This window comes from Juglans microcarpa x Juglans regia, chromosome 4S, assembly GCF_004785595.1.
Source record: "Juglans microcarpa x Juglans regia isolate MS1-56 chromosome 4S, Jm3101_v1.0, whole genome shotgun sequence".
In the NCBI taxonomy this organism is placed as follows: domain Eukaryota; kingdom Viridiplantae; phylum Streptophyta; class Magnoliopsida; order Fagales; family Juglandaceae; genus Juglans; species Juglans microcarpa x Juglans regia.
The window spans coordinates 6,235,772-6,263,063 of record NC_054601.1 but is presented as its reverse complement, the minus strand read 5'-3'; the positions used below and the strand labels follow the sequence as shown (position 1 = coordinate 6,263,063).

General features: G+C 35.8%; 4 protein-coding genes and 1 non-coding gene across 6 annotated transcripts; 4 read left to right on the top strand and 1 right to left on the bottom strand.

The window, feature by feature from the left end:
* Nucleotides 1–138: 138 nt before the first annotated feature.
* Nucleotides 139–5,665, top strand: LOC121262894 (GTPase HflX). Of its 2 annotated transcripts, XM_041165576.1 has the most exons (13): nucleotides 139–612; nucleotides 960–1,102; nucleotides 1,871–1,987; nucleotides 2,554–2,668; nucleotides 2,956–3,093; nucleotides 3,355–3,450; nucleotides 3,543–3,656; nucleotides 4,007–4,075; nucleotides 4,215–4,285; nucleotides 4,359–4,452; nucleotides 4,589–4,717; nucleotides 4,859–4,948; nucleotides 5,396–5,665. In XM_041165576.1, the coding sequence occupies exons 1-13, from the start codon at nucleotides 217–219 to the stop codon at nucleotides 5,486–5,488; spliced, it is 1,665 nt and encodes a 554-aa protein (XP_041021510.1). In that variant the 5' UTR covers nucleotides 139–216; the 3' UTR covers nucleotides 5,489–5,665. The 2 variants fall into 2 exon arrangements, 1 of the variants encoding a protein (XP_041021510.1); XR_005940180.1 differs by lacking the exon at nucleotides 5,396–5,665 and having other exon boundaries at nucleotides 4,373–4,452; nucleotides 4,859–4,871.
* A 713-nt stretch (nucleotides 5,666–6,378) lies between these two features.
* Nucleotides 6,379–11,330, top strand: LOC121262928. Its single transcript, XM_041165630.1, has 7 exons — nucleotides 6,379–6,944; nucleotides 7,047–7,189; nucleotides 7,792–8,063; nucleotides 8,322–8,476; nucleotides 9,288–9,550; nucleotides 10,133–10,195; nucleotides 10,906–11,330. Exons 1-7 carry the CDS (start codon nucleotides 6,650–6,652, stop codon nucleotides 11,161–11,163), a joined length of 1,449 nt encoding a protein of 482 aa, XP_041021564.1. The 5' UTR covers nucleotides 6,379–6,649; the 3' UTR covers nucleotides 11,164–11,330.
* Nucleotides 11,331–12,583: 1,253 nt separating this feature from the next.
* LOC121263930 lies at nucleotides 12,584–12,681 on the bottom strand. The gene has a single exon (XR_005940411.1). It is a non-coding gene; the product is annotated as a small nucleolar RNA R24 (small nucleolar RNA).
* A 6,984-nt stretch (nucleotides 12,682–19,665) lies between these two features.
* LOC121262981 (26S proteasome regulatory subunit 10B homolog A) lies at nucleotides 19,666–23,330 on the top strand. The gene is made up of 10 exons (XM_041165715.1): nucleotides 19,666–19,874; nucleotides 20,619–20,738; nucleotides 21,117–21,253; nucleotides 21,398–21,559; nucleotides 21,707–21,793; nucleotides 21,876–21,962; nucleotides 22,050–22,187; nucleotides 22,748–22,939; nucleotides 23,018–23,116; nucleotides 23,243–23,330. The coding sequence occupies exons 1-10, from the start codon at nucleotides 19,775–19,777 to the stop codon at nucleotides 23,315–23,317; spliced, it is 1,197 nt and encodes a 398-aa protein (XP_041021649.1). The 5' UTR covers nucleotides 19,666–19,774; the 3' UTR covers nucleotides 23,318–23,330.
* A 2,263-nt stretch (nucleotides 23,331–25,593) lies between these two features.
* On the top strand, nucleotides 25,594–27,184 carry LOC121263173. Its single transcript, XM_041165998.1, has 2 exons — nucleotides 25,594–26,603; nucleotides 26,889–27,184. The coding sequence occupies exons 1-2, from the start codon at nucleotides 26,206–26,208 to the stop codon at nucleotides 26,950–26,952; spliced, it is 462 nt and encodes a 153-aa protein (XP_041021932.1). The 5' UTR covers nucleotides 25,594–26,205; the 3' UTR covers nucleotides 26,953–27,184.
* Nucleotides 27,185–27,292: the final 108 nt, after the last annotated feature.

Sequence of the window (27,292 nt, the reverse complement as noted above, 5' to 3'; positions counted from 1 at the left end):
TAAAAACTTAACTCAGAATAAAAATATTTTCGTAAAATGATTTCATATGCTAAATAAATATCTAATTACTATGAAATGAAAGAAACATGTCACGTGGAAGTTGAAGGACCAGCTGATCTCGGGCGTTACCAACTTACCGTTACCGAAAAGCAACTTAAAACCAGCACCGGAGAAGCAGCTGAAATGGAATGCCAAAAACAAAAAAGATAAAAAGCCATGAGCGCAGCAAGTTTCGGTTGTTGTATCTTTCGGCTCTCGCCTCTTCTAGACCACGAGCCCAAGCTTTCATGGAATCCATCCACACCAAACCCAAATCGGCCACTTTTCCCTCTCACTCTCAGAAAACATTCCAACTGTAAAAATAGTTCCTCAATACTCGTCACCGGAGCTCTCCAGGAAGGGCTCGGAGTCGTTCCTCATGAAAGCGTAGCTTCAAACCCATTGATTGGTACCGAAGAGGCGGAGAAGGAGGAACATGAAGAGGTCCATGGATCTCTCAACGGAGTCGCTGACACCAAACCCCCAAGTCCATTCACTAAAGTCCAAAAGAAGAAAGAGCACGACGAAGACTACAGCTTTGAGAATAGGTTTAAGCTACGGAACGGCAGAGAGGTCCGTTTCTTTTAATTGTATTTTTTACGTTTCCGTATCGCTGTGGCGTTCAGGATTCGACAGATTTTTCTTTCTTGCTTGCTATTATAGGGAAAATTATTATTTCAATCATTTATTTTCGTGGCATTTACTTGGTTGGGCGGACTTCATTTCTTGGTTAAATTGGATGGAAAAAAATAGAAGCCCTTTTAGCTGACCAACAATAATATTCAGCTCCTGCTAGTGCTAGGGTATACGGTAGCAATGTTTAATTTGCTAAGGTGGAATATTCTGAAGAGGAAAATTTAGAAACAAAATAAAGAAAGGAAAAAGAAGTAATTTTACTAATCAACTAATCATCTTTACAGGTTTTTGAAGAAAAAGCGTACCTTGTTGGTGTTGAACGAAAAGGTGATACAGAGAATTCTTTTGATATAGATGAATCACTGAAGGAGCTGGCTCAGCTGGCTGACACTGCTGGACTTCTGGTTGTCGATTCCACTTGTCAAAAGTGAGTCTTTCTGGATATTCTCATCTGAAATGCTGCAGTTCAGTTAACGTTCTTTTGCACGCGAGATTAAAGTGAGATGTATAAGGGCCATTCTTATATAATCATCATGCATTGATGAATATTCGAATCCAGTTAATTTAGTTATGCATCTGCTAAACCTGCTAAGCAAATGCATAACTACAAAAAAGAGGATCTCTTGCCTTCTGTCTGTAGCTCTTATGGATCCTGTTCGGGAACAATGGAGTTCACATATTGAATAAAGAAAATATCAAAAGTTGTACAATTATTGAAGGGAGGGAATGTTCATGAGTTTTTATCTTCTTTTTAGCCTACTAGAATGTAATTAGGTGCCTCACTTAGTATATTTCCTGTGTACTTGGGCATCGCCTAATTTCATTCACATCAATAAAGATCATTACTTATAAAAAAAAAAAGATAGTGCAGTTCTTCTAACCTAGAATGCAACTTCTAGGCTCTAGACGATATCACATACATTTCTCCAATGCTAGTCACTCACTGCGGCGTCATTTGTGCATTTATAAAAGCACAGAACATAATTGCTCTGGCCTCAACATATATAACACACTTTAAGCGTGGGATTTTCTTTCTATGTTCTTTTAGCATGTAGTTAGACTGTTGTTGTATTGTTATATGCCTTTGAAAGCATGATGCATCAACAACCTATGTACATGGTATGTTATTCTTTCTAAGGAAGTATTGACCTGTTGGCATCCTTGCTTCAATTAATTACTCTGCTACATGCTGCAGACTAGCTTCCCCGAACCCAAGAACTTATATTGGGTCTGGCAAGGTTGCAGAGATTAAGAGTGCAATTCATGCCCTTGGTGTTGAGACTGTGATATTTGATGACGAGCTTTCAGCTGGGTTAGATTCCTGACTTTATGGTTATTGTGTCTATAGCTATGCTTCCTATTTAAATTTGTTCTTCTGAACTGAGGTATTTTATCTTGTCAATACTGGCTCTTCCTACTTACTAGGTTGCTCAAACTTGTTTTCGCCAATTAGTTATTTGTTTTTATTTTGGTTCTACTACTCTCAGCTTTTCATGCTATAGGGACTCCTGTCAATGGAACTCTGAAGTTTCAACAATAAGCTGGTTTTCTGTATTTCAGCTTTGATTTTCAGTAAATTCGAGATTTCTGCTGCTTTGACCTTGTCCTGTTTTACAATGTAATTACATACAAGTACAGTACATTTTCTTTCAGTTTTGAATGGGACAAAAGCTGATGCTCAGAATACGTGAATATGTAATGAATTTTGGTGGAATTTAAGAGCATTTGCTGCCAGGCAAGATCGTTTGTGGTATCAAATTCCATGGAGTGTGACCCTAATGCGTGGCCTGTTCTAATTTTCCTTGCAGCTGCATAAATCCTTATTATGCACATTTTGGATTTTAAAATATGCTTTCATTTTAATGTTACACATTTTAGGCAATTGCGTAATTTGGAAAAGGCTTTTGGAGGAGATGTTAGAGTTTGTGACCGCACTGCTCTCATCCTGGATATCTTTAACCAGCGGGCAGCAACCCATGAAGCATCTTTACAGGTAAATTTTGGTATACTGCTGTTATAAATCTTTGAAGCAAATCTGGGACAATGGGAAGAGCATACTTTGAATGATTAATTTATCACTCTTTTGAAGTATATCTCTCCATAGGAGAGGAGATGCCAAATTCTTTTAACGCTTCTATTATACTTTGAGTTCTTATTATACCTATATAGGTACAGGTTTTCAAGTCTTCCAATGAGGTCGAACACCTTGTCACCTACTAATAAATAGCAGAAGGAAGATACTCCTTATGGTATGCTCTAACATTAATCAGTTCTTTCTAGGTTGCATTGGCACAAATGGAATACCAGTTACCTCGACTAACAAAAATGTGGACTCACCTTGAGCGTCAAGCGGGAGGCAAGGTGAAGGGGATGGGTGAGAAACAGATTGAAGTGGATAAGCGTATCTTACGTACTCAAGTAAGCAACCTTTCTTGACATGTTTTTGACGGATAATCAATGCTTCCTTATAACTGGAAGAAATGATCCTGACATGTCTTGACGTTAATCCTTTCTCAAACACTTGTAGACCATTGTGGTTTGAATTGCTTTTAGGGGGAAAAAAAAGGTCTCATATTTTAGACTTTGTGGTGGCCATGCCTTTTTCTACCGAAAGCTTATTTTATGATTTTTTTGATCTTTGGAGATTGAATTTGGCTGCTAACACATTCAAAATTCTAGATTGGTGCCCTCAAAAAAGAGCTTGAATCAGTTAGAAAACATCGAAAGCAGTATCGAAACCGGCGTATATCTGTTCCTGTCCCAGTAGTATCGTTGGTGAGTAAATTCCTGGATTTCATGGTTTTCGAAGCTGCAAGGATGCTTGTTTTTTTAGTTGTGAATATCAGTAGACATGGATGAAATTTTAGGTTGGTTACACAAATGCTGGAAAGAGTACACTTCTAAATCGATTGACTGGAGCCAATGTTCTTGCTGAGGATCGATTATTTGCTACCCTTGATCCAACTACAAGAAGGGTTCAGGTTGGTCAATATATTCTGTGAAGACTCTCTTCACGACATTCTTATTAGTTAAAAACTATTTTCTATGCAATTATGTTGTTGGAAAGCAATCATTCTAGATAATGTCGCTTTCCATGCGGTAGTAAACAGGGTTCATTTTGTTAAAAAGTCGTCAAGGAACAGTATTTTATAGGACTTCCAATTTACCGATTAAAAAAAAAAGGACTTCCAATTAAGAGTCTGTACTTTATTTAATCATACTGGTTTCTGTCAAGGTGCCAATGAATCTGGATATCTTGACTTTCATCGCACAAGCACTATACAGACTTATTTGAAAATGCTAAGGTTTTGCTCACTTTCTTTCTATCCAGATGAAGAATGGGAAGGAGTTTCTTCTCACAGACACTGTTGGTTTCATCCAAAAGTTACCTACTACACTGGTGAGATCCATCCACCTCAATCTATTGATGACTGATGTCATAATCATTTACTAAAGAAGGGGTTTCAACCAATTTAGTCCAATTTTGGACTGAAGCCCAAGAAGTTTTTTCTTTTATGTCTAACACCGACGGATTTCAGGTTGCTGCCTTCAGAGCTACATTGGAGGAGATATCAGAGTCATCACTTTTGGTGCATGTGGTGGACATAAGGTAGAATATGGTAAGCCTGTTATATATTGTTTGAAAAAAAATCAGTCTTATAATGTATTGCTATGAACTTCAGCCATCCTCTAGCAGAGCAACAGATAGAAGCTGTGGAGAAGGTTCTGTCAGAACTAGATGTGTCATCAATTCCAAATTTGATGGTTTGGAATAAGGTGAAGAGGGGTATTTTTTTGCTGATACAATTGCAAATAAGTATAGTCAAACAATTGAATGCTGTCTTTCCCTTGCTTGCATAAGCTCAAAAGATGATATTGATGGTAACCTGACTTCCGTGGCTGCTTATGGCAGGTTGATAAGGTCGGTGATCCTCAAAAAATAAAGTCAGAAGCAGAGAAGAGAGAAGATGTTGTTTGCATATCCGCTTTCAATGGTGAAGGCTTACATGAATTCTGCGATGCAGTTCAGGAAAAGTTGAAGGTAGTCAGTTTTATCTCTGTATTTCCATTGTCCTTGGAAATAGTTAGTTTTCCTTTTTCTGACAGTTGGTACTCAGAGCGGAGTCTGCATTGTGCTTAAAAGAATATGCTAATCAAATTAAATAAATATTATGCATGATAGGATTCTATGGTATGGGTGGAAGCTTTAATTCCATTTGACAAGGGAGAGCTCCTGAGTACCATACATCAAGTTGGAATGGTAGAGAGAACTGTAAGTATTAGCAGTATCTTGAATTCATTTATTTTTCTTTTAATTCACCCTTTATCTGTTCCTGTTCCCAGTCCTGTAAATGTTTGCTAATTATTGTATTGAGTCTTCTCCTGAGAGAGAGAGAGAGAGAGATATCAATGGTTTAAAATACTCTGGAATATAATCACTGGTTTTTTCAAGGGTCTGTATTAGCTTCAAATAAAGGAGAAGAAAGATAAACTGGGGGATCTTGGTCGAATTTGTAAAGCAAGTTTAGCTATCTGCTCACTTGACTGAGCTTTATAGCCTGAGGTAAAATGAGCGATATGAGTAATTAGCGCCTGAGATGATGGTTTTGCGTTGTGAGGATGGATTGGGTAGCTTTCATTACTACTGACAAAATTCCTATCTGGTATCTTATTGCGTTATTTTCTCATTTTTTTTTTGTATGGCCTTCAAAATTTGTAGGAGTATAAAGAAAATGGGACATTGGTGAAGGCGCATGTTCCCCTTCGATTTGCAAGGCTGCTCACACCAATGAGGCAACTCTGTATATCATAGCCTCCTTGAATCACCATCTATTTCTTGTGACTTCTTTTATGTTTCCTAATCATTGATGTCTCTTCTATACTTACTTCTGGCAAGTGAGACTTCGTTGAGAGATAGAGAGAGAGAGAGAGTCTGAGTCTGTACAGCCGTTCTTGTATTATACAATCATACTTCTGTGATTATTTTAAACTTTTTTCCTCTTTTTTTTTCCCTGAGAAAAAGAGTATAATGATCATATAATATGCATGAATTACGATTCATAATCACGCCATGTAGATTTTTCTGCACACATTCTCACAAAGCAGGCCAATCCCAACATTGTTTCTCACCCACTCTGTTTACTCAGAAAAAAATATGATCACGTTGATGATGTTCAACTTAAATTAAAGAAAATAATAATAATACAAAAAAGTATGTCTTCCAACTTCCAAGCCTAAATTATCACCTTTTTTTTTTAACCATATCCGTTAAATTGTATCTAAAATTATTATATTTTGGAAATTTGTATATTTGTATAAGATTATTGGTGTGGGTGGCATTATAGCCATCGAGAAATTCTATCTAACACGTGTATTTTTTTTTATATATATTTTTAATTATTTTAAACGTTTAAAACAAAAGTCATAACATCATTATATGTTATATATAAGTTACTATTTACTCTCACACTAACTATAATAAAAAATTTTCTTACAAAGAGGGTACTTCTTTAATCACGAGAAAATAAAAAAAAAAAGCTGTCGGATCCATTTCATGACCCATTATCGGGATCCTGTCATTTTCCTTAAGGTTATTAAGATGTTCCTTTTCCATTGATCTCAAAAATCATATTTGATGGTGTGATTAATTAATATATATATATATATATATATATAATTGAAAGTGTATTAAATTGTTATTCTTTTGTTATTATAAAGTGGATCAGATCCATTTGGTATTTCTTCGAAGCCCAAGAAACTCATCGCTCAATCTTTTGCAAAGGCAATGGATTCGCTTCCTCCACCAGTCTGTTGTTGCCTAGTCTGCTGACCATTCACATATCGTAATCCGTATAGCTATCAAGATTTTGGAGATCCATGTATACTCAACTGGTCACACCGATCGTATTCGGAAACCCTAGAATGCGACGTTTTTAGTAGCAAAAATAAAATCATCGGATTTAGAAGCACAAGAATGGGGAAGCAGAGCCCGCGGGCGGTGTCCATTCAGAAAAAGCGGTGGGGGCTGATGATTCTGGCGCTATTTTCGCTTTCCACCGTAATGGTGTTCTTCATGAGAACCGCGTTCGATTCCTGCACCACAAGTGCCAGTAGTGGTACTGGCAGTATTACTGACAGTTTTGGAGAAGAAAACGATGCAAGCTCGGCGATTTACTCAGCAGCTCAAGTCGGCAGTGCAACACCAAATCCACTTGATTTCATGAAGTCCAAGCTCGTGCTCTTGGTTTCCCACGAACTCTCTCTTTCTGGTACTCTGTACATTACTGCTTTTCTTTTGATTCGCGGGAAGGATAAAATTTGTAGAAAGCAATAAGCTTGAATATGCTTCTGTATTTACAAATTGTTTGCAGGCGGGCCTTTGTTATTAATGGAGCTTGCATTTCTGTTGAGGGGTGTGGGTTCGGAGGTGGTTTGGATTACTAACCAGAAACCAGCGGAACCAGACGATGTTGTTTACAGTTTGGAGCACAAGATGTTGGACCGAGGGGTGCAGGTCGGGTCTATCTAAAAACATTCAGTCTACTTAATATCCTTCCCTTTTGCTATTTCCTAAATATATGGTGAAATGGGAACTTTGCTTTATTTAAGACGGTAACGTTTACTTGATGTCTATCCTTCTAACTTCGTCCAAAAAATATGCAACGTGCCGTTCCTTGGCAGTGAATTTCAACGTTCTAATATCAAAATTTCAAAGCATAGAGGCTCTGTGGGTCATGTTGCATTAGTTAGTTTGCTAGACTGACAGGACTAAAGACTGGATTTTGTTCGCAATCAGTGGTGTTGAATGTGATATACAAGTGGTGTAATCAATCTAGCATTAGCTTTGCTCTTTCATTTAGTTATACAAAAAAACCAGTTTTGCTCTTTCATTCATAATAAAATCAGATTTATTATTACGGAAAACTTGTTAATAAGGGCCATTGTGAATCAGTTTAATGCGATATAGTTTACTTGGATTATTTAATTTTGCCATGTCTTGCATATCTGTTGGCTTACTTCATTTCTTCTAACTTGAGGATCAAGACAAAGAAATCGGCATTTGTCGTGCCATCTGAAATGTCAGCCATCTAATTGCGAATACTCTGATATTGTTAGGTCTTAGCTGCAAGGGGCCAAAAAGCTATTGATACAGCTCTTAAAGCTGATTTGGTCATTTTAAATACTGCTGTTGCTGGGAAATGGCTGGATGCCGTTCTCAAGGAAAAAGTTCCTCATGTTCTTCCAAAGGTTTTGTGGTGGATTCATGAAATGAGAGGACATTATTTCAAAGTGGAGTATGTTAAGCACCTCCCTTTTGTTGCAGGTGCCATGATTGATTCACATACAACTGCAGAATACTGGAAGAACAGGACTCGAGAACGTTTAGGGTATGTAACTAACTTCAATTTGGATATTTTCCAATATCAAAATAGAGTTTTAATCTTTTGTGCGCTGAATCTTTTGTCTGCCTTAAGTTTCTTTAAGTTTAACTTCTACAATATTTGTGGGGAAGAATTATAGAAGTACTTACACTGTTATGATAGGTTTTCATTGGCATTGTATGTAATGTACAATTGATATACTTCAATACTTTTGGCTGGTGACGGGTGAACTTATCTTGGATATGTTCCCACTATGCTTTACAGGATTAAAATGCCTGAAACGTATGTCGTACACCTTGGAAATAGCAAGGAACTAACAGAAGTTGCTGAAGATAGTGTAGCCAAGAGAATTCTTCGTGAGCATGTCCGGGAATCTCTTGGAGTTCGGAATGAAGATCTGATATTTGCCATCATTAACAGTATGTTCTTCTTGTTATTCGGTGAAAAGTAGTGTTGTACACTAACTTGTTTGAAACTGCAACAGATTCCAGTTCTTGTTTTAAGAAATAATAATACTATATGGCATGATTCCATGGTATTTAAGTAGGGTTTGACTCCATCTCTTAGTAAGTTGACATTTTGCATTGCAACTGTGAGTTGGTGGGTTGTGGCCAACTAAACTGACTCACTTTTTAAGCTGAGTTTTATATATTTACTGCATCTTTAGGTGTATTTTTAGCAGCACATGAACCTCATCGTGCATGGTTTCCAGTTTGTAATTGAAGTGGCGATTTTTTTCCTGTCCCTACATGTGCTTTACATTCTTCTTCTTTTTTTTTTCTTTTTCTTTTTTATTATGATGGGGGAACCACCCCACGGCAGAGCCCTTAGGACTCACCCATGGAACCTAAACCCCTGGGTAGACTAGCACAGCAACCCACCACCATGGCCTCCCACTTAAATTGCAATTTGATCCCAGGGGGAATCAAACTTGTGACATGGGGCTCATGCACACAAGTTTGCCCTTACCACTTGGGCTACCCATGGGTGGGTGCTTTACATTCTTCTATTGCAAAGAAGTGAACCTACTTTCCAAATTGGCATATTTCCCCATCTTCCTAGGCTAGAATCAATTTGAAAATTTGGTATTGGCTTTCTAGGATATCACATTCCACGTTCCATTAGTGGCATCATGTAGGAAAGTTGTTTACCCTAGGTTAGATTCATATGTGATAGTACTATTCGGTTTAAAATTTATTTATTTTCTAAGAAACATGCACGATGTAACAGGTGTTTCGCGCGGGAAAGGTCAGGATCTGTTTCTTCGTTCCTTCCATGAAAGTCTACAGAAAATCAAAGAGAAGAAACTGCAGGTGCCAGCAATGCATGCAGTAATAGTGGGAAGTGACATGAATGCTCTGACAAAGTATGAGACAGAACTGCGGAACTTTGTACTAGAGAATAATATTCAGAATCATGTTCAATTTGTCAACAAAACCCTTACAGTAGCTCCTTATCTGGCTTCCGTTGATGTTCTTGTTCAGAACTCTCAGGTACTTTCTGCGAATATAAAATGTAATTCTACTTTTTTAAAAAAATAAAATTGACCTATTTTTTTTTTTTTTATAAGTAAAATCTATGACTTATTTTCCACTGTTAACCTTTGTAACTAGCATGAAAACGTTGGCGTTTGCTTTTTATACTTAATCATTTTAACTGCTTCCCCCAGCTTGTGCTAATTATCCTTGACCTAAATGTCGTCCCCTGCCCCGTATACCCAATTCGATACGAAGAGCATTTCTTTGTCAAGTGAAACATGATAAGACGATAAAAAAGTGCTAATGAAGGTGAACATGTCAGAATCTGGCTATTTGATTTCTTTGTTAAGAGGCCAGAAGCAGTCAACTTTTTATCTTCGTCCATTGTTCCTAGCCTAAAAAGAAACTAAAGAACCTTGGTCGGCTGTGTCATGTTAATTAGCTGTACCTATACTCTCCAGTTACCTTCCATTATTCTTTTTATTTCACTTCTAGTGTTCTTTTGGTTTGTATTTTGTTTATCATGGAATCTGCATGCCATTCTTATTCATTTTGGGCTTTACTCTAAGGGTTTGAACTTATTCAATTCATGTGTAGGCCCGGGGAGAGTGTTTTGGGAGAATAACCATCGAAGCAATGGCCTTTCAGCTGCCTGTTTTGGTAGGTCCTTCAGAACATGGAATGACTTTTTTTTTTTTTTTTTTTACCTTTTGAATATGTTAATTAGACTAAGGGCACTGGCATCAAGTTCTTGAAAATAGAGAAGATTCTAAATTCTAGAGAAAAACCCTCAAAATCGAGATCCCCCCTCATCAGATTCTATCTTTTAGAAGTATGAAAACTTTTGTTAGTGGGAGTATATATCGTATACTAATACACCTAGCTAGAGAAAGTAATTGAACAGCCATTTAGTAGTAGAGTTATATTGAACAATGAAGATTTGTGTTCCTCAATTTTCCTTGTACGGTCTTCGAAACTGCAAGCATTTATTTTTCACCATATACACCGCATTATCTAGATTGGAATCATTCTCCACAAGAGCCTGCAGTACTCATTCTCAAATTCGCATATTCAGTATGCTAATCAGTGACTTTCTTTCTACTCTAAAATACCATTGAGCTACAGTGCCTTCTCCAAATTATTTTTTGCTCACATACAGAAGGGATTATTGTGTTCCTATTTTCGGTTGGATCTTCCTCTCTACATATTTGTGTGCAAGGTGCACATATACATATATATATTATGTATGTATAGATTTGTATAAGTTATAATACCCTGCATCACATGCAGGGTTGTGTGCTTGCATATTTTTATTTCTTGGTCCTGTTCCTACGTACAATATTATTGTATTTGTTATTCATTATTTTCAGGGCACAGCAGCTGGAGGCACCATGGAGATAGTGGTGAATGGAACAACAGGGTTGTTGCATCCTGTTGGGAAAGAAGGTATAACACCTCTTGCAAATAACATTGTCAAATTGGCCACCCATGTAGAAAGGAGACTAACGATGGGAAAGAAGGGATATGAGAGGGTGAAGGAGAGGTTTCTGGAACACCACATGTCCCATAGAATTGCTGTGGTTTTGAAGGAAGTTCTTCTGAAAGCAAAGAGCCACCCTAATTCTTAGACTTTCAATGGCACTTGGATCGATCGAGTGAAAAGTTGCATTCTTCATGACTGATGTTAAACTGTGGCTGTTTTTAACCTAAAATTTCCTTTGTTTTAATCTTATGGTGAGAATGTATGACTTGAATTCTCATTCCAATGCACTCTTAAATTCCTTATTTAAAGCCATTTCATCTCAACCCAAAGCAAAATGCTGAAAAAAAAAAAAGATGAATAAAAAATGTAATAAGAGAAATGCTTTGGCTACAAAAGAATTACATAAAAATAAATTCATAAATTGACGTAATTTGATGTCGTATGTCAAATTATAAAGTTATTTTTATTGTAAATTAAATTTAACGTATTGCATGAAATTATGTCAGTTTGTGAGATTATTTTTATGAAATTAGTTGTAGTATTTCTCAATTAATATTGATACCACAAATATATGCAAACTACCACGTTTTGTTGTTTCACCGTTCCAGATAATTGAAAGATCTTATGGTCCATACGACGACGTGTTAGTGGACTTCTACGCGGCCAAAGAATGCGGTATTAGCATGACAGAGCAAGAGGGAGAGGTAAATGAAAAATACTTTGGCCATAAAATAATTATAGAAGAGGAAACACATAAATTGACATAATTTAATCTGATAGATTATATTATAAAATTATTTTTATTATAAAATAAGATTTAATTCTGTATAATCTCATTTTATCTGTTATCGGGATAAGTTAGACCTTATTTAGATATAAAAATGATTTCATCTCGTCTCATCTCATCATTACAATTTTTTTAAAATTTCTATACAAAATATAATAAAAAATTCAACTTTTTAAATTTTAAAATAATAATAAGATTAAAATTTAATATTTTAAGAATATTTCATTTAACTTTTAATATTTAACTAAAATCATTTCAAGTCATCTTACTATATAAATGTTGTAATAATCACGTACGGATGCTGCTACAGGAAAGCCTCTTGTACTGCACGAAACGCACGAATAGTGCTGAGGTGGATAAGAATAGGAAAAACAAAATAAAAAATGAAACAAAACAATAAAAAGTCAAAACGGAAGCTTCTTTATGATGATCTTTTACTTTTCTCCCTCCTCTTCTTCGTGATAATCTCAGCTATTTAGGTTTGTTTTGATACAGAAATATTTTCAATCCATCTCATTTTATTTTATTATTATAACTTTATCAAATTTTTATATAAAATATAATAAATAATTCAACTTTTTAAAATCTCAAAATAATAATAATATTAAAAAATAATATTCTAATAATATTTTATTCAACTCATCTAAAACTATCTTATTTCATCTCACTATCCAAACGAGCAAGAGTTTTGAAGTACCTGCTCAAAGACACAGAATAAAACGAGAAGAAGCCAAAGGAAGTACTCAAATATGTAAAGAAAAAACCTATTTGAACACTGGAAACTTAGAAGCCAAGCGTAACAAGCACATTTCATGGAGAAAACCATAACCATATCATACGGTTTCTTCTTACATGTTAGTGGCTCATCACCACAAAGTGTTGAGATTTGTGGCAAAAAAAGGATAACAAGAACCTTCACACACTGAAGAGATAGAGTACTCAAAAGAGTTTTGCTATATACAAATAAGTTTGTATACTAATCTACATACTAATATTGTTACATTCATATTTTAAATTTAAATTAGCATTGTTTTTAATAAAATCTATTTTTTAACCAATCATATTGAATATGTGCATATATTAATACACAGAATCGCTTACAATTAGATTTTTTCGTACCAAAAAAAAAAAAAAAATTTAAAAGGAACCAGCTTCTGACATTACCTAGTTTGCCACAGCATTTGCCATCCTACGGTAGTACGGTACTCCTTTTTCATCACAGACTTGTGAAGCAAAGTAGCAGGCTTGTTCTGCTTCGTTGTAGCAAGCAACATCGATCGGTCTAACTGTTTTCTTGTTTGCCAGACCTGATTTATCCCAATATACAAGCACATTTCATAACACTTTTTTTTTTTTTTTTACAAGTCCCTTTTCATAACACATAAAAAGATCCTGTATGCTAAGAAACATGAGAAGATAAAAAGTAAATCAGAACCTTCAGACGTTTTAACTTATGTGCTAAAACTTCATCAAGAATTTTTAATACAGAGCAACAAAAATTTAAATAAAGAGAAAATTTTGCGATTTCTCTCTGCATTTTTCTAGCACATCTTTAAAATAAGACACTTTAAGAGTGGACATGCAAAAAAAATGCATCTTCAATTCACTCCAAATACCAAAAAATGTATTTTTGGACTCCAGGAACAAAAATATTCCCAGATAACAGGTATTAGACAGGTATGAAGGTTTAGCAAAATAATCTTCTTTCTATATAGTAGACAGCTTGTAAGATAAAACTCAATTTCCTTAATATCCCACAACCCTTCCCTGTCATCAAACGGAAACTAGTACATTAAATTTGAACTAGTGAGCCAAACTTAAAAAGAGATCTGCGGACTCTTGCTGCAACTCCCACTTCCACAAAACCTAAATTATTCTAAAATAATGCAACTTTTTAAACATTTTCTGATAAGTAAAAAAAGTTTCAAACTTTTAACAGCTTATTTCCTTTCAAATAGTTGAAAAAAACACAAACATAAAATTCAGAATTCAGAATCTTTTCCAACAAATTAATTTCTTTAAATAGTAATAAAAAAATCAAAAAGAATTACAGCCCCCACCAAAAAGGGAAATGTAGTCAAAATTATTTTCTATAAAACCAAACCAACACAAATTTATTATTCCTTTTCATGATCTAATTGTTACAGACAAAATACAAAACCTTATTTGTTCTTCCGTCCGGGAAAAATCATCTATAAAGTAAGCAAAAAACCAGAATTAAAAGTTTTCCTTTCCCTTTCCTTCTCACATACCAAAACAAGAATAAAGGGAGGTAGAGCTTCGATTTTGTGGGTGCAAAAACAGAGCAGATGTGAGTCTGATGCAGATGCAGCAGCCATGGCCGAGAAGAGTCTGATGCTCATGGGTGAAAAATGCAGCAGATATTCGTGGGTGAGGAATGTAGAATTCTAAGAAAGGATAGGATGAAAATCTGTTTTCATTTTCATACTGTAATACAAGTACAACCGTTTCTATAAATAATACAATGAGAGTTTTCTACTGCAGATTTTACGTATACATTTAAATACAAATTCAAAATTCAAATCCCAGGATTTATGGGACTCCTTCACTTGTGCGCTCCAAATATCAAGCTTGTCTCCAAAATATCAAACTTGTCTCTTACAACCTTTTTAATTGTCTGTTTGTCTCTTGAAGCTTCTCCTATAAAAGGAGATCATCTTGTAAACGAAACAGTGCCTGTGTGGGAAATACATAGAAGAGGCCATTTGTAGAGATAGAAATAATCTTGTTAGAGTTTGTATATTTTGTACAAACACTTTGAAATCTACTGTTTTCGCTACAGTGGACATAGACAAATTGTCGAACCACTTATATATTGTCTCTATCTTGTGTTTGAGTGTATTTCTGTGTGGTTTTGGTACAACAGATATGCGGTGACAATTTGCAATATTAGCTTGAGATGTGATTGCCTCATGATCTTCCGTTACTTTAGGATCTTCGGTTACAGATGCTCCAATATCCCCCCATAATCGAAAGGGTAGTTATTGCACTTGAAGATTGACATGTAACAAAGTAAATCGAGCAACATTTAGTGCTTTAGTAAGCAGGTCAACCAACTGATCTTTGGATGATAAAAATGAAACCTCGAGTTTCTTTTGGAGTACTTGATCGTACACATAATGAAAATCAATTTCAATATGCTTAGTCTGAGTATGGAACACTAGATTGGAAGATAGATATGCGGCACCAATACTATCACACCATAGCTTTGGACGACTAGATAATGAAATATTAAGTCATGAAGTACAGATTGAATCCATTGAATTTTCGTCGTTGTATTGGAAATAGATTTATATTCAAACTCATTACTACTGCGTGCTACTGTTTGCTGCTGTTTACAACTCCACAAAATTAAATTATGGCCATAAAAAACACAATACGTACCCAACACTTCTACAATCGTCACTATCACCTGCCCAATCGGCATCACTAAACCCATGAAGAGATTTATCAGTTTGTCTACAGAAGCAAAGACGAAATGATATGTTTTGCTTGAGATATTTGAGTATTTTTTTCACCTCCTGCCAATGAGGATCCTTAGGCTAATGCATGAACTTGCTTACACGATGAACATTGTAAGCAATATTCAGACAGGTAAACCCAAGGTAATGTAGAGCACCAACAGTGCTTCTATAGAGCTGAGGGTCAATAAAATCACAACCTTTAAATTTCGAAAGATGATAGGTGGTGGACATGGGTGTTGCACACAGTTTCACTTTTTCAAGATTTACTTTACGTAGCAAATCAACAATAAACTTTCACTAGGTTAGAAATAAATCATCACCATAATGTAAAGTTTCCACACTAAGAAAGAAAGATAATGGGCCTAAATCTTTTACTGAAAAAACTGTGGACAGTTTGCTAATCAATTGATCAATTGCCTTTGTGTTCGAGCCAGTCACAATTATATCATGCACGTAAATGAGGATGATTAAGTGGAGTTTGACTCGGTGAAGAGTATAGAGAGATGTGTCAGCTTTAGAACCCTTAAAACCAAGTTGTTGCAGTTGATCAGCGAGTCGAGAAAACCAAGTCTTGGGGCTTGCCGAAGACCATAGAGGCTCTTTTTCAATTTGCACACGTGGTTTGGATAATTTGGATGAATAAATCCTTGCAGTTAATGCGTATAAACATTTTCTTGAAGGAAACCATAAAGAAATGCATTTTGAATATCCAATTGGCAAAGTGACCAATTATTAGAGACTGCAAGAGAAATAACCAATCGGATTGTGCTCGGTTTTACCACTGGGCTGAATGTCTTAGTAAAATCCATACCCTCTTGTTGATGGAAGCCTTTCGCCACAAGGCAGGCGTTGAAACGTTCAATGCTCCCATCGACATTTCTTTTAACCCGATAGACCTATTTGTTTCTAACAAGATTGTGATCTTGTCGTGGCAAAACTAAATCCCAAGTACCATTATGAATTAGTGCATTAAACTCAGTATGCATTGCGTCACGCCAATGAGAATATTTGGAAGCTTCCATGAAGTAGCTAGGCTTGGCACGAAAGGAGTTCACCTCAGCTAAAAGTACCCGCAGAAGAGGATACTTTATATACCCAACATATGGCGTTTTAGGCTTAAGACTGTTAGTCTGAGATCTCATGGTCATGCGCTGGGAAGTGGCTATTGTGTCAAGTAATCTAAGGACATGTGGGATATCAACAACCAACGAATCCGAAGTAGCATGCGGGTCTGGAGTGTTTGCATGATCTATGTGTTGTTGTGCGGCTGTAGAGTCATTTGGCAACTGATCAAGGACAAGTGGCGTAGTAGTAGGTTAACACTCTTCATCACCTACATGTAAGGTTAGTGGACATGGATGTGCAGGACTCAAAGTAAAGGGTAGGGAGATTGTTTTGGACTGAGGAGAACATGTGGAGAAGGGTTTTTTATACGGAAAAAAAGAGTCATCAAAGATTACGTGTCGAAATACATATATTTTTCCCGTAGCTAAGTCAAGATATTTGTAACCCTGATGTGAGAGACTATAACCAACAAAAAGGCATGTTTTTGAGCGAAAATCTATTTTATGATGATTATATGGTCGTAAGTTAGGCTAACAAGCACATCCAAAAATATGCATGAAACCATAATTTGGTTTTTTTTATTGTAGGCCTTTTCAAAAGGAGATTGATTGTTTAAGATTTTTGTAGGCAAACGATTAATGATATAGGCTGTTGTTCGAAAGGTGTCTTCCCAATATGGTTGTGGGAGATTTGATTGAGCTAATAAGGCAAGACCCATTTCAACAATTTGACGATGACGCCTTTCAACCGAACCCATTTGTTCATGAGTATAAGGGCATGCAATCCGACGTTCAATGCCACAAGATTTGAAATAATTATTTAGACGTTAAAATCCACCACCCCAATCAATTTGAACAGCTTTAATTTTGGTATCAAAGTGCTGTTCAACATACATTTGAAATTGAAGAAAAATATTTTCGACTACAAGTTTTTGCTTGATTGGAAAAAACCAAATAAATTTTGTGCAATCGTCCAAAAAACAAACATAGTATCATGAATTATAACTGAAAATAACAGAATTGAGTCCCCATACATCTGAAAAAATAAGCTCTAAAGGCCGAGTGGCATGATTAATAGATTTTGAAAAAGGCAAATTGTTGCTCTTGGCCATCTCACAATCAGGGCAAACAAATTGTCGTTTATTAGATTCAACAGGAATTTTATTTGAATTCAACACTTGGTTGATAGTATGAAAAGAGGCATATCCTAGTCTATGATGCCAATCAGAAAGAAAACACCAACACCAACGAAAGTAGAAGAAGCAAGTTGTCAAAGAGGCTGTGAAAAGTAGTACAACCCATTTTTGCTAGGACCTTTATGCAGGACATTACCCAAGTAATCCTTAATAAAAAAGAAAGTGTTATGAAACTCAAAATAAACATTATTATCTTGAGCAAATTTTTGAACAGAAAGGAGATTTTTTGTGATTTGTGGAACTACAAGAATTTTGTCAAGAACAAAAGATTTTGAAGATGTGGGTAAAGAAGTAGTGCCAGTGTGAGTTTTATACAAACCTGAACTATCACTAACTTGAATTTGATTAGTGCCAACATACTCTTCACCACAGACATCGAGATTATTAAAGTTGTTTTTCAGATGATGCATTGCTCCAGAGTCAGGATGCCACTCTTGGTTAGTCTGCTGTTGATTTTGGTGGGTGGAGAGGTTGGCTTGTGCATTTCAGCGAGGAGGTGGTGGTAGAAAATGAGGGTCATAGCGCTTATAACATCTAGAGGCAGTATGTCCAGCTTTTTCACATAATTGGCACCAGAGATCACAGTTACGAGATGAAGAATTATCTCTACTAGAACCACGAGATAAGCCTCCAAAGCCATGCCCCCTACCATGTGCATTTGAGAAATTCCCACGACATCAGTTCCCAAAGAAGGTTGGTTGTCGTGCAGCAACGTTATCCGATGCATGAGAGATAGGAACTGATTGTGAATGATGATGAATTCAGTCCTCACATGTAAGTAATATAGAGTAGACCTCCTCCAATGTGAGCTAGTCATAAGGGCAGAAACCGTGGTTACAAGGGAGTCATATTCAAGCCCTAAACTAGCAAGAAGATAGATGATGATATCATCACAATTTAAGAGTTGTCCAACAATGGCAAGATTGTTCGCCAAGCATTTGATGTGCATGAAGTATTCACTGGCCGTCTTGTTGGTTTTGCGGGCTATAGAAAGTTGAGACTGCACTTGAATTGCTTGAGCCCAGGACTGAGAAGCAAATGCAGAAGTAATAGCTAGCCACACCTCATGAGAAGTAGTGCAATAAGGATTTATAAGACTCCTCTTGTGCATGATATGTGGTGACAGTTTACAATATTAGCTTGGAGTAATGTTATACACCATATTCTCATTCTATTTTGATCATATTAAGTAGTATGTGACACATTCATCATTATTATATAATAAAAAATTATGCAATAAATAATCATTTAATGGTAATAAATGTGCCATGTATTATTTTATGGGATGAAAATGAGATGGTAGTATAATGTATAGAATTTTCCATTAACTTGAGATGTGATTGCCTCAAAATTTTTTGTTACTTCGATCTTCAATTACAGATGCTCCAATAAGGAATGAGGATACTTGAAAACATATGAGATTCTGTTTTAAGGGAGGATAAACTGGACATTTTATATGTGCTGACGTGGAAGGTGTGCCCTATCGTGTTTTGTAAGGCTGCGTTTGGATGTTGAACTGAGTTGACTTGAGTTGAGTTGAGTTGAGTTGAGATGATAAAATATTGTTAGAATATTATTTTTTAATATTATTATTATTTTAGAATTTGAAAAAGTTAAATTATTTATTATATTTTGTATTAGGATTTGAAAAAGTTGTAATGATGAGTTGAGAGGAGTTTAAATTCCAAACGTACCCTTAGAGTACGTTTGGATATTGAAATGAGTTGAGTTTAGTTGAGTTGAGTTAATAAAATATTATTAGAATATTATTTATTATTATTATTATTATTTTGAGATTTGAAAAAGTTGAATTGTTTATTATATTTTGTGTTGGGATTTGAAAAAATTGTAATGATGAGTTGAGATAAGTTGTGTTTCCAAACGAAGCGGTTGTATTTGGATGTTGAAATGAGTTGAATTGAGATGATAAAATATTGTTAGAATATTATTTTTTAATATTATTATTATTTCGAGATTTGAAAAAGTTGAATTGTTTATTATATTTTATATTAAAATTTAAAAAAATTGTAATAATAAATTGAGATGAGCTGATGATCCAAACAAAGCCTTAGTGTCGTGCGATCTAACATTTTTCATCACGTAAAGCTGCCGTCGCTAGTAATACAAACGGGACCAAAGCTCCAAAAGGTTGCTTCTTTCTCAAGTTTAAGCTCTGCGTCTCCGATTAGAGACCGACTTTGGCATTGCGAGTAGTGCTACGACGATGAGCGACGCGGAGGAGGCTACAAGACGTCGTAATGCGGTGGCAGAGTACCGTAAGAAACTCCTCCAGCAAAAAGAATTCGAATCTCGAATACGATCCGGTCAGTCCCGTAGCCCCAGTTTTCTGAACCATATTACATTTCAGGGATCCCCATTCAGTTATTTATTTATCTAAAGATTAGCTAGGATGTCCTCTTCCATTGGCTTCCAAATGCTTTGGGCAAGTAATTGTTCTTAGGGTTTTGTGCTATTCCGTGCATGTGGCTGTCGAAATGGTTCGGATCTAATGTATTTTGTTTGAGTCCAATACTTATTTTCATAAATTATATCCGTAAACTCGTTGCATTAGAGTGAATTGTTTGGGCTTGTTCGGAGAGCTTAGTCGGAAAGACAGGTTTACGACTAAAAACTTTGCACCGTTTGTTATGCTCTGTGAGTAATTTGAAGGTACTAGTTCGGAAGATAGAAAATATAAGTTTACATATTTGGCTAGGTTTACAAGGACGACAATGGAAGTTGTGCGTGGGATTTAATTTCAACTGATCATAATTGCAGCCCTTGGGGCTTGGAATTCATACTTAGCTTGGGTATTCTCACTAACCCACGGTTGAGAAAAGATGGACCTTTCCTAAACAAGTTAGAACCTTTTATGAATCAGCACCTATTGTCGTGCTTGCATTGTTGTTCACATTTTAAGATTGTATTTTCTGTTTGTTTTTACTTATCAAAAAAAAAGATTGTATTTTCTGTTTGGCCAAATCTTAATTGTGTTATGTAACAATTATGCAGTTTAGAGCTTTCTTTTTTCCAGAGGCAAGTAACAATGTTGGGTGCTGATTTTTCAGTGAGGGAGAATTTGCGAGCTTCGAAGAAAGAGTTCAACAAAACAGAAGATGACTTGAAGTCGCTTCAAAGTGTTGGGCAGATCATTGGAGAAGTTCTCAGGCCTCTTGACAATGAACGCTGTAACTTATATTTCTGACTTTTATGTTCCAGATGCAATGAAGTTTGCATGTTATATTACCTTTCTGGCCTTGGTTGTAAATGGATTTTCATCCTCCTTCCTAGACCCTCAGTTCAGGGTATTTGACATGTGTAGCACTTACAAAAATAGAACTTTTTTTTTTGGCACCGGGTGTTCGACTAATCCCAGGGGTGCACATGCCCTCGGCAAGAAGTTTACTTACAAAAATAGAGTTTATTGGAAGAATTGTGTGCCTAGTTTGTTGTTTTGGGAATGGGTTTACTTTTTCTCATATTTTTAGTTGCATTGCTTTTTTTGGCTGAGATGTTCTTTGGAGCTGGTTGGTAATTGCAGAATGTGATTGCTTGTGTGATTTCAGTGATTGTTAAGGCAAGCAGCGGCCCCAGATATGTGGTTGGCTGCCGTAGTAAGGTGGATAAGAAAAAACTGACTGCAGGAACAAGAGTGGTTCTTGATATGACAACACTCACTATCATGCGGGCTCTTCCACGTGAAGTAAGTTTTCATTGAAGTTTAATTCCATAGATTGTAATATTAACTGAAGATTTTGTGGTGGATGGAAATGATTTTTCCAGTTGCTATCCGGTGGTAATCTTGGAAGGCCCTCTGTTCATTATTGCTGTTTATTTGAGTTGACAGGTTGATCCAGTTGTTTATAACATGCTGCATGAGGATCCTGGTAATGTTAGTTACTCTGCTGTAGGCGGTTTATCTGATCAGATCAGAGAATTGAGAGAATCTATTGAGCTACCTCTCATGAATCCAGAGCTCTTCCTTAGAGTTGGCATCAAACCTCCCAAGGTTTGATTTGGAAAAAAAAATCTATTTTGTTTCTTAATTCGTGGAAGCATTTTCAAGCCATCAAATTGCTGCGGAACAATGTTTTTAGAGACCTAGATGATTGAGTTTTGATTAATATGCTTTTTTTCCCTTAATTTCCTCTTTTAGGGTGTTCTTCTTTATGGACCTCCTGGTACTGGCAAGACATTGTTAGCTAGAGCTATTGCAAGTAACATAGATGCAAACTTCTTAAAGGTAAGAGTTTGTTACACTTGCAATGCTCGTGTAAATTAGATTTTGTTATTTTTTTATGTGTTTCACTTCCATGTGGATATAGGTTGTTTCAAGTGCCATTATTGATAAATACATTGGGGAAAGTGCACGGTTGATACGAGAAATGTTTGGCTATGCTCGTGATCACCAGGTAAGATAAATTATATTGTGATACTCTTTTCCAATATATTATATCTCTATTAGGGAGTAACTTTTCTACATTGATTTGCTTGTAAAGCCCTGCATCATTTTTATGGATGAGATTGATGCCATTGGTGGGCGCCGTTTCAGTGAGGGAACAAGTGCTGACCGTGAGATTCAAAGAACACTAATGGAGTTACTTAATCAGCTTGATGGATTTGATCAGCTTGGGAAGGTATGTTGTCTATCTTCCAGTTTCGGATATGATTGAAGGTGCTCATGCAAACTCAGAGGCCGATTTCTGTCAAATCCAAGGGCATGGTCTTTTTTCGTTCTAGGGAGTAAAAAGTGGTGGGGGGAGGGAGCTTGTTGGGAATCATGTGCTGGCGTTTTTCAGCCAACCTCATAAAATTTTCCTCCATGGCTACTTATTGGAAAAGATGAGTTTCATGTCTATTATTTATTGTTAAGTAAAGAGATTGAACATTGAAGTCGATTAAATAAGAACGATCTGCTTGATATGCTGAGCAGGACATGGCATATCAACTGCCTTGTTGTCAGATAGAAGTTCTTATATCTCATTCTCCTTTATTGACAAGAATCTACCTGGTTCTCTTGCTTTTCTTTTTTATTATTTTTCTCCGATACATATTCTTTGTCCCTTTCCCTTTAACATCTCCGATACATATTCTGTGATTTTCATGTGGAGGAGTGTTGAAATTAATGCAGACCTTGTCTCTGTTTCGTTTCAGTAAGCTGAAATAACATTTAAATGTTTTTACCTCTTTGTTTTAGGTTAAAATGATAATGGCAACAAACCGTCCTGATGTTCTTGATCCAGCACTTCTCCGCCCAGGGCGGCTGGACAGAAAAATAGAGATTCCATTGCCGAATGAGCAGTCCAGAACGGAAATCCTTAAGATTCATGCTGCTGGAATTGCCAAACATGGTGAAATCGACTATGAAGCTGTTGTAAAGCTTGCAGAGGTGAATCATCATCTTGGCATGTGCTTGTTTTAAGCTAATTATCACTGCCTCCTAATTTAGTCATTTTGTTTGTAATAGGGTTTTAATGGGGCCGATCTTCGAAACGTTTGTACTGAAGCTGGAATGTCAGCTATCCGTGCCGAACGTGATTACGTAATCCATGAAGATTTCATGAAGGTAAATCGTTTCTTACTCAAATGTTTTTCACTTTCTGCTACGATACTAACGGTAATTTTGATTGCTTGTGCTTTTAGACAATTCAGAAGCCTTGATATTTGTTTCATCTATTCATTTTTGTCTCAGGCTGTGCGGAAACTGAACGAAGCAAAGAAACTTGAATCTACTGCCCACTACAGTTCTGATTTTGGGAAAGAGTAGCAGAGCCAAGGATGCTTGGCGGGCTAGTTTGGGTATTAGAGTATTCTCAAGTGTTTTGAAAATACTTTACTATTATTTATTATTTTATTATTATTTTTTACTTACTTTTTATTACTATTCAATATTTTATTATTAATTTATTATTACTTTTTCACTATTATTTACAGAATATAGAACACCTTACTATCTAAATGAAACTAATTGTGCTACCTTATACCCAAATTGGGTGTACAGAAAATGTTGCTTTTACCAGTCTGGTATATCTGGTCTTCTCTTCCAAAGGTTGAAATGATCAAGCCATTCCAAATGGCAAATAACGGATTTTCGTGACACTGTTTTCATGATTATTTTATTTAAAGGCAAAACTTTTTGCTTTTATTTCTTAATGTAGCCGTGTTCGCACGATGTAGCCAAACTTGAATCTCCAGCTAATCCTTGTGCAGAATACTGAATATCCACTCTATTGTGGAATTGGATTATCTATAGAGTAATGTTATTCATTATTTTAATTTTTACAATCCTTTCATCATCTCATGATATGGTATTAGATGATTGGAGATTATGTATTATATTTTACTTGTGAATCTATCATCTAATACCATATTATGAGATGATGAGAGAATGATGAGAAAATAAATGATGAATAGATTTTTTCTTATCTATAATGGCTTGAGAAATGCTCTACAGAAGTCTTATATTATACATATTTACTTAATCAATAGATTTTTTCATTTTTTTTTTCGAAAAAAAATGTGATTTGTCGTTTTTACTCTTCTATCATATTTCATATTTAAGCATTAATATAGAAGAATAAAAATGGCATTACATATTGATTAGGTGGAGGTATGGTATAAGGCTTCTTTGTAGTAGTTCTCTAATGGCTTCATTTTAATTAGAAAAAATCTATTCATCATTCCAACTCCTATTATCCTTTCATCATCTCATAATGTAGCATTAGATGATAGGTTTACAAGTGAAATGTAATAAATAATTTTTAATCATCTAATGTCACATCATAGGATGATGGAAGGATAATAGAAGCTAGGATGATGAATATCATTCCTCTTTTAATTTTTACATTAGGAAGACCATGGGAGATATTGTTGTGGAAGATTGAGTTGTACAAAGATCTCTAGTGAAAAATTAACATATTGTGCTTCTAATACCAATTTTAGTTCTCTTTTAATGAAATGATGATCCAAGAGTGTTTAAGGTATCACAATTTATACAAGGGATAAAAGTTTGATATATTGCATTATTTACTTTTTCTTTGGACCTTTAACTCTGTTACTTAAAGAGTAATGCTGGATACGGTGATGTGTTAGTCTTGCTTATTTTTTTTTTTTTTTTAAAAAGTTTATGATTAAAAAAACTTATTTTTTTATATATATTATTTATTTATTCAAATAGAATGTCGAGTACTTTTTTAATTTAAGTGAGAGAAATGATAATATCCCTCTTCCATCTTCTTTCCGATTGGCCATCTTTTTTTTTCTTTTTTTTTTATTTTATTTTTTTTAACTGTGTTCCTATTTAAATTGTACTTGAGCTTGCATGGCTCCCGTTTGTAAATAGAGTCTGCTTCGTTTCGACCAGATCTCTGTCGTTTATTGGATACCCCAAATAGGCCTATCTAGTCTCCTTTGGAACCGTCTGCATGCTCATTTGATTAGATCCAGTCTTTATTAAGGCCCTTCTATTTCATCGTTTGTTTTATTGTTCGACTGATGCTGACCATCCGATGATTCCGATCGGTATTTTAGAGTCAAATTTGTCCTTTTTAAAGTGCATACTGCAGAGACACCTCGTGCCTCTCTATTTTTGGAATGACGCTAATCAATATGTATTTTTCTTTTTCTTTTTTTCAGTCAAAAGAATCTCAATATGTATACATGAGATAAAATGACCCCACACGCACACACGTACACAACACACACATATAAAGTTTTGCCATGTCAACATCATGAAACGTGTGTTTTACACATCGGCTTATAAATAGAATTATATATATATATATATATATATATATATATAAGGTTTATGGATGGGTAATTTGGTCCATATAAGAAAAAGATCAGATATATAGTTCCGAACCCATAATTTTTATTTTATAAGAACTAGTCGTAAACCCACATGTACACAATGCGCCGCACTTGTTAAACTTAATTAAATGTTTTAGGAAAGCATGAATCAAAGTGTTATTTATATTAAGGCTTCTTCCATTAATTTCACTAACTTTGCACAGTCCAAAAGATCGATCGAGTTTACATCCTTTCCTAGACATTAATATATATACCAAATTAGTGTTATATCATCAATAACAATATCTACTCTTTTTCCTCCAACATGCTTTGGACAGCAAAAAGCTGAGACATTGCATATATAGGAAAGAAGGGCTCTCAGTCTTTTCAGTGCATGCGCTAAACATATGGTTTGTGATAATGAATATTATAATGGACGGACGGACAACATGAATCTCAGCGGAATAATCCTAATTTCTCCATCATTAATCCTCTACGTACCTTCAAAGTTCAAACCATCCCCATTAAAAAATTAGCATGTGCTCTTACTGCTCTAGCTTCAACCTCGATTTTTAATCCAACTTTTACTTTCTGGTGTAATTGGGTAGTACTAGATGGCACCCCAGAATATCATCCAATGTTTACAAAAGCTTTAGGGCTACTGCAGTGTTGGCCTGGGTGTTCGAGTTTATCACACTGACCATGGAGCTTCTTGGTGATAATACTGATCGTTTTGACAAATTTGCTGCCATCTTTTCTAACCATGGACAGTTGCTTCTTCTCCTTATGGGATGTCCACGTAAATAAAATTTAAAGACACAAACTTGGCATTTGGAGGCAGTGGGTACTGCTATTTCTGGCTTATTCATGAAAATGGGCAACCAAGTTGGGCGCCCGACATTGTATGCGACTAATTTTGCTCCTGTGTCTTTGTCATATGCCACTTCGGCGTTGCTGTTTTGGATTTTGTTTATAGGGGACATGGATCCACGTACGTGTTTGCCCTGGTTGCTTTTGTCTTGGCCACCTTGGCCCTTGATCCCTACCCAAGCACATCATCCATGGTTTCCAGCAAGTCAGTTGCCTCCTCAGCAAGCAGAGACTACTGTCGAACCATATGCGACGGCCGAAACTGCTCGACAGCGTGAAAACAATGCAGTTGAGGTCGAAAATCCGGTCTTAGCCTCTTTGTCATCTCCAGCCCAAAGTATGGACAAGCTTGAGAGCGAGATTCATTGCCTTCAATCTCGCTTGGGGTTGCTTAGGTAAGAAATTATGATATTCATCGTAAAAACATGGACATCATGAAGATGATCAAGGAATTCATCATGGAGGCCAGAAATCGAAGCTCTGGGTAAATTTGTTATAAGTGTGGTAGAAAACACAGATGCGGGGTAACCCAAAACTGGGACTCGCATGACAACCTTAATTTGTGTGTCGGTTTATCAAAATGTTCCAATCTCATGTCTAGAAGTAGTGCTGATCTTTTTCCTTGACATGCCATTGAGATTGTTTGATCACAGTCTAATCATTATTAATTATTCGAATAGGAGTATTCTGCACAATGCTAAGCTGGAGGCAGGAGGTCATGAACCACATACGGAACAGAACTAAGCTAGCTGTGGAAGGCGTAGCTGGATGACAATGAACTGCATGCTCTTGTCTATATATATTTTCATTTTGTACTCCTTATTTTGGCCTGTACCTTGTAGTTAATGCTAACTTGCCAATATTGTTGTACAGTAATCTATGATGAACATGCCTTGTGATTATAAACCGTGGTTCAGAAAGATCTCGCTCTCTTCCAATTTAGCTGGTTGTAGATCTCTTCATGGGTTAATGTCTGTCAACCACTTGAAAGAAGCTGATAGAATAAAACCTTTTTTACCACTTTATATAAAATTATATTTTAAATTAGGAACATTTTTGTAAACTAACTTATAAAAATAACATC

What these genes read in the sequence shown, in the direction of transcription:
- LOC121262894 (XM_041165576.1), top strand. Translation starts at nt 217, where the DNA reads ATGAGCGCAGCAAGTTTCGGTTGTTGTATCTTTCGGCTCTCGCCTCTT. An exon ending in GTCGATTCCACTTGTCAAAA is followed by an intron (nt 1,103 to 1,870) that starts GTGAGTCTTTCT and finishes TACATGCTGCAG; the next exon opens with ACTAGCTTCCCCGAACCCAA. An exon ending in AGCGTATCTTACGTACTCAA is followed by an intron (nt 3,094 to 3,354) that starts GTAAGCAACCTT and finishes TCAAAATTCTAG; the next exon opens with ATTGGTGCCCTCAAAAAAGA.
- LOC121262928 (XM_041165630.1), top strand. Translation starts at nt 6,650, where the DNA reads ATGGGGAAGCAGAGCCCGCGGGCGGTGTCCATTCAGAAAAAGCGGTGG. An exon ending in AGGACTCGAGAACGTTTAGG is followed by an intron (nt 8,064 to 8,321) that starts GTATGTAACTAA and finishes TATGCTTTACAG; the next exon opens with GATTAAAATGCCTGAAACGT. An exon ending in TTCTTGTTCAGAACTCTCAG is followed by an intron (nt 9,551 to 10,132) that starts GTACTTTCTGCG and finishes ATTCATGTGTAG; the next exon opens with GCCCGGGGAGAGTGTTTTGG.
- LOC121262981 (XM_041165715.1), top strand. Translation starts at nt 19,775, where the DNA reads ATGAGCGACGCGGAGGAGGCTACAAGACGTCGTAATGCGGTGGCAGAG. An exon ending in GCCTCTTGACAATGAACGCT is followed by an intron (nt 20,739 to 21,116) that starts GTAACTTATATT and finishes GTGTGATTTCAG; the next exon opens with TGATTGTTAAGGCAAGCAGC. An exon ending in TGCGGGCTCTTCCACGTGAA is followed by an intron (nt 21,254 to 21,397) that starts GTAAGTTTTCAT and finishes TTGAGTTGACAG; the next exon opens with GTTGATCCAGTTGTTTATAA.
- LOC121263173 (XM_041165998.1), top strand. Translation starts at nt 26,206, where the DNA reads ATGAAAATGGGCAACCAAGTTGGGCGCCCGACATTGTATGCGACTAAT. An exon ending in TCTCGCTTGGGGTTGCTTAG is followed by an intron (nt 26,604 to 26,888) that starts GTAAGAAATTAT and finishes TTATTCGAATAG; the next exon opens with GAGTATTCTGCACAATGCTA.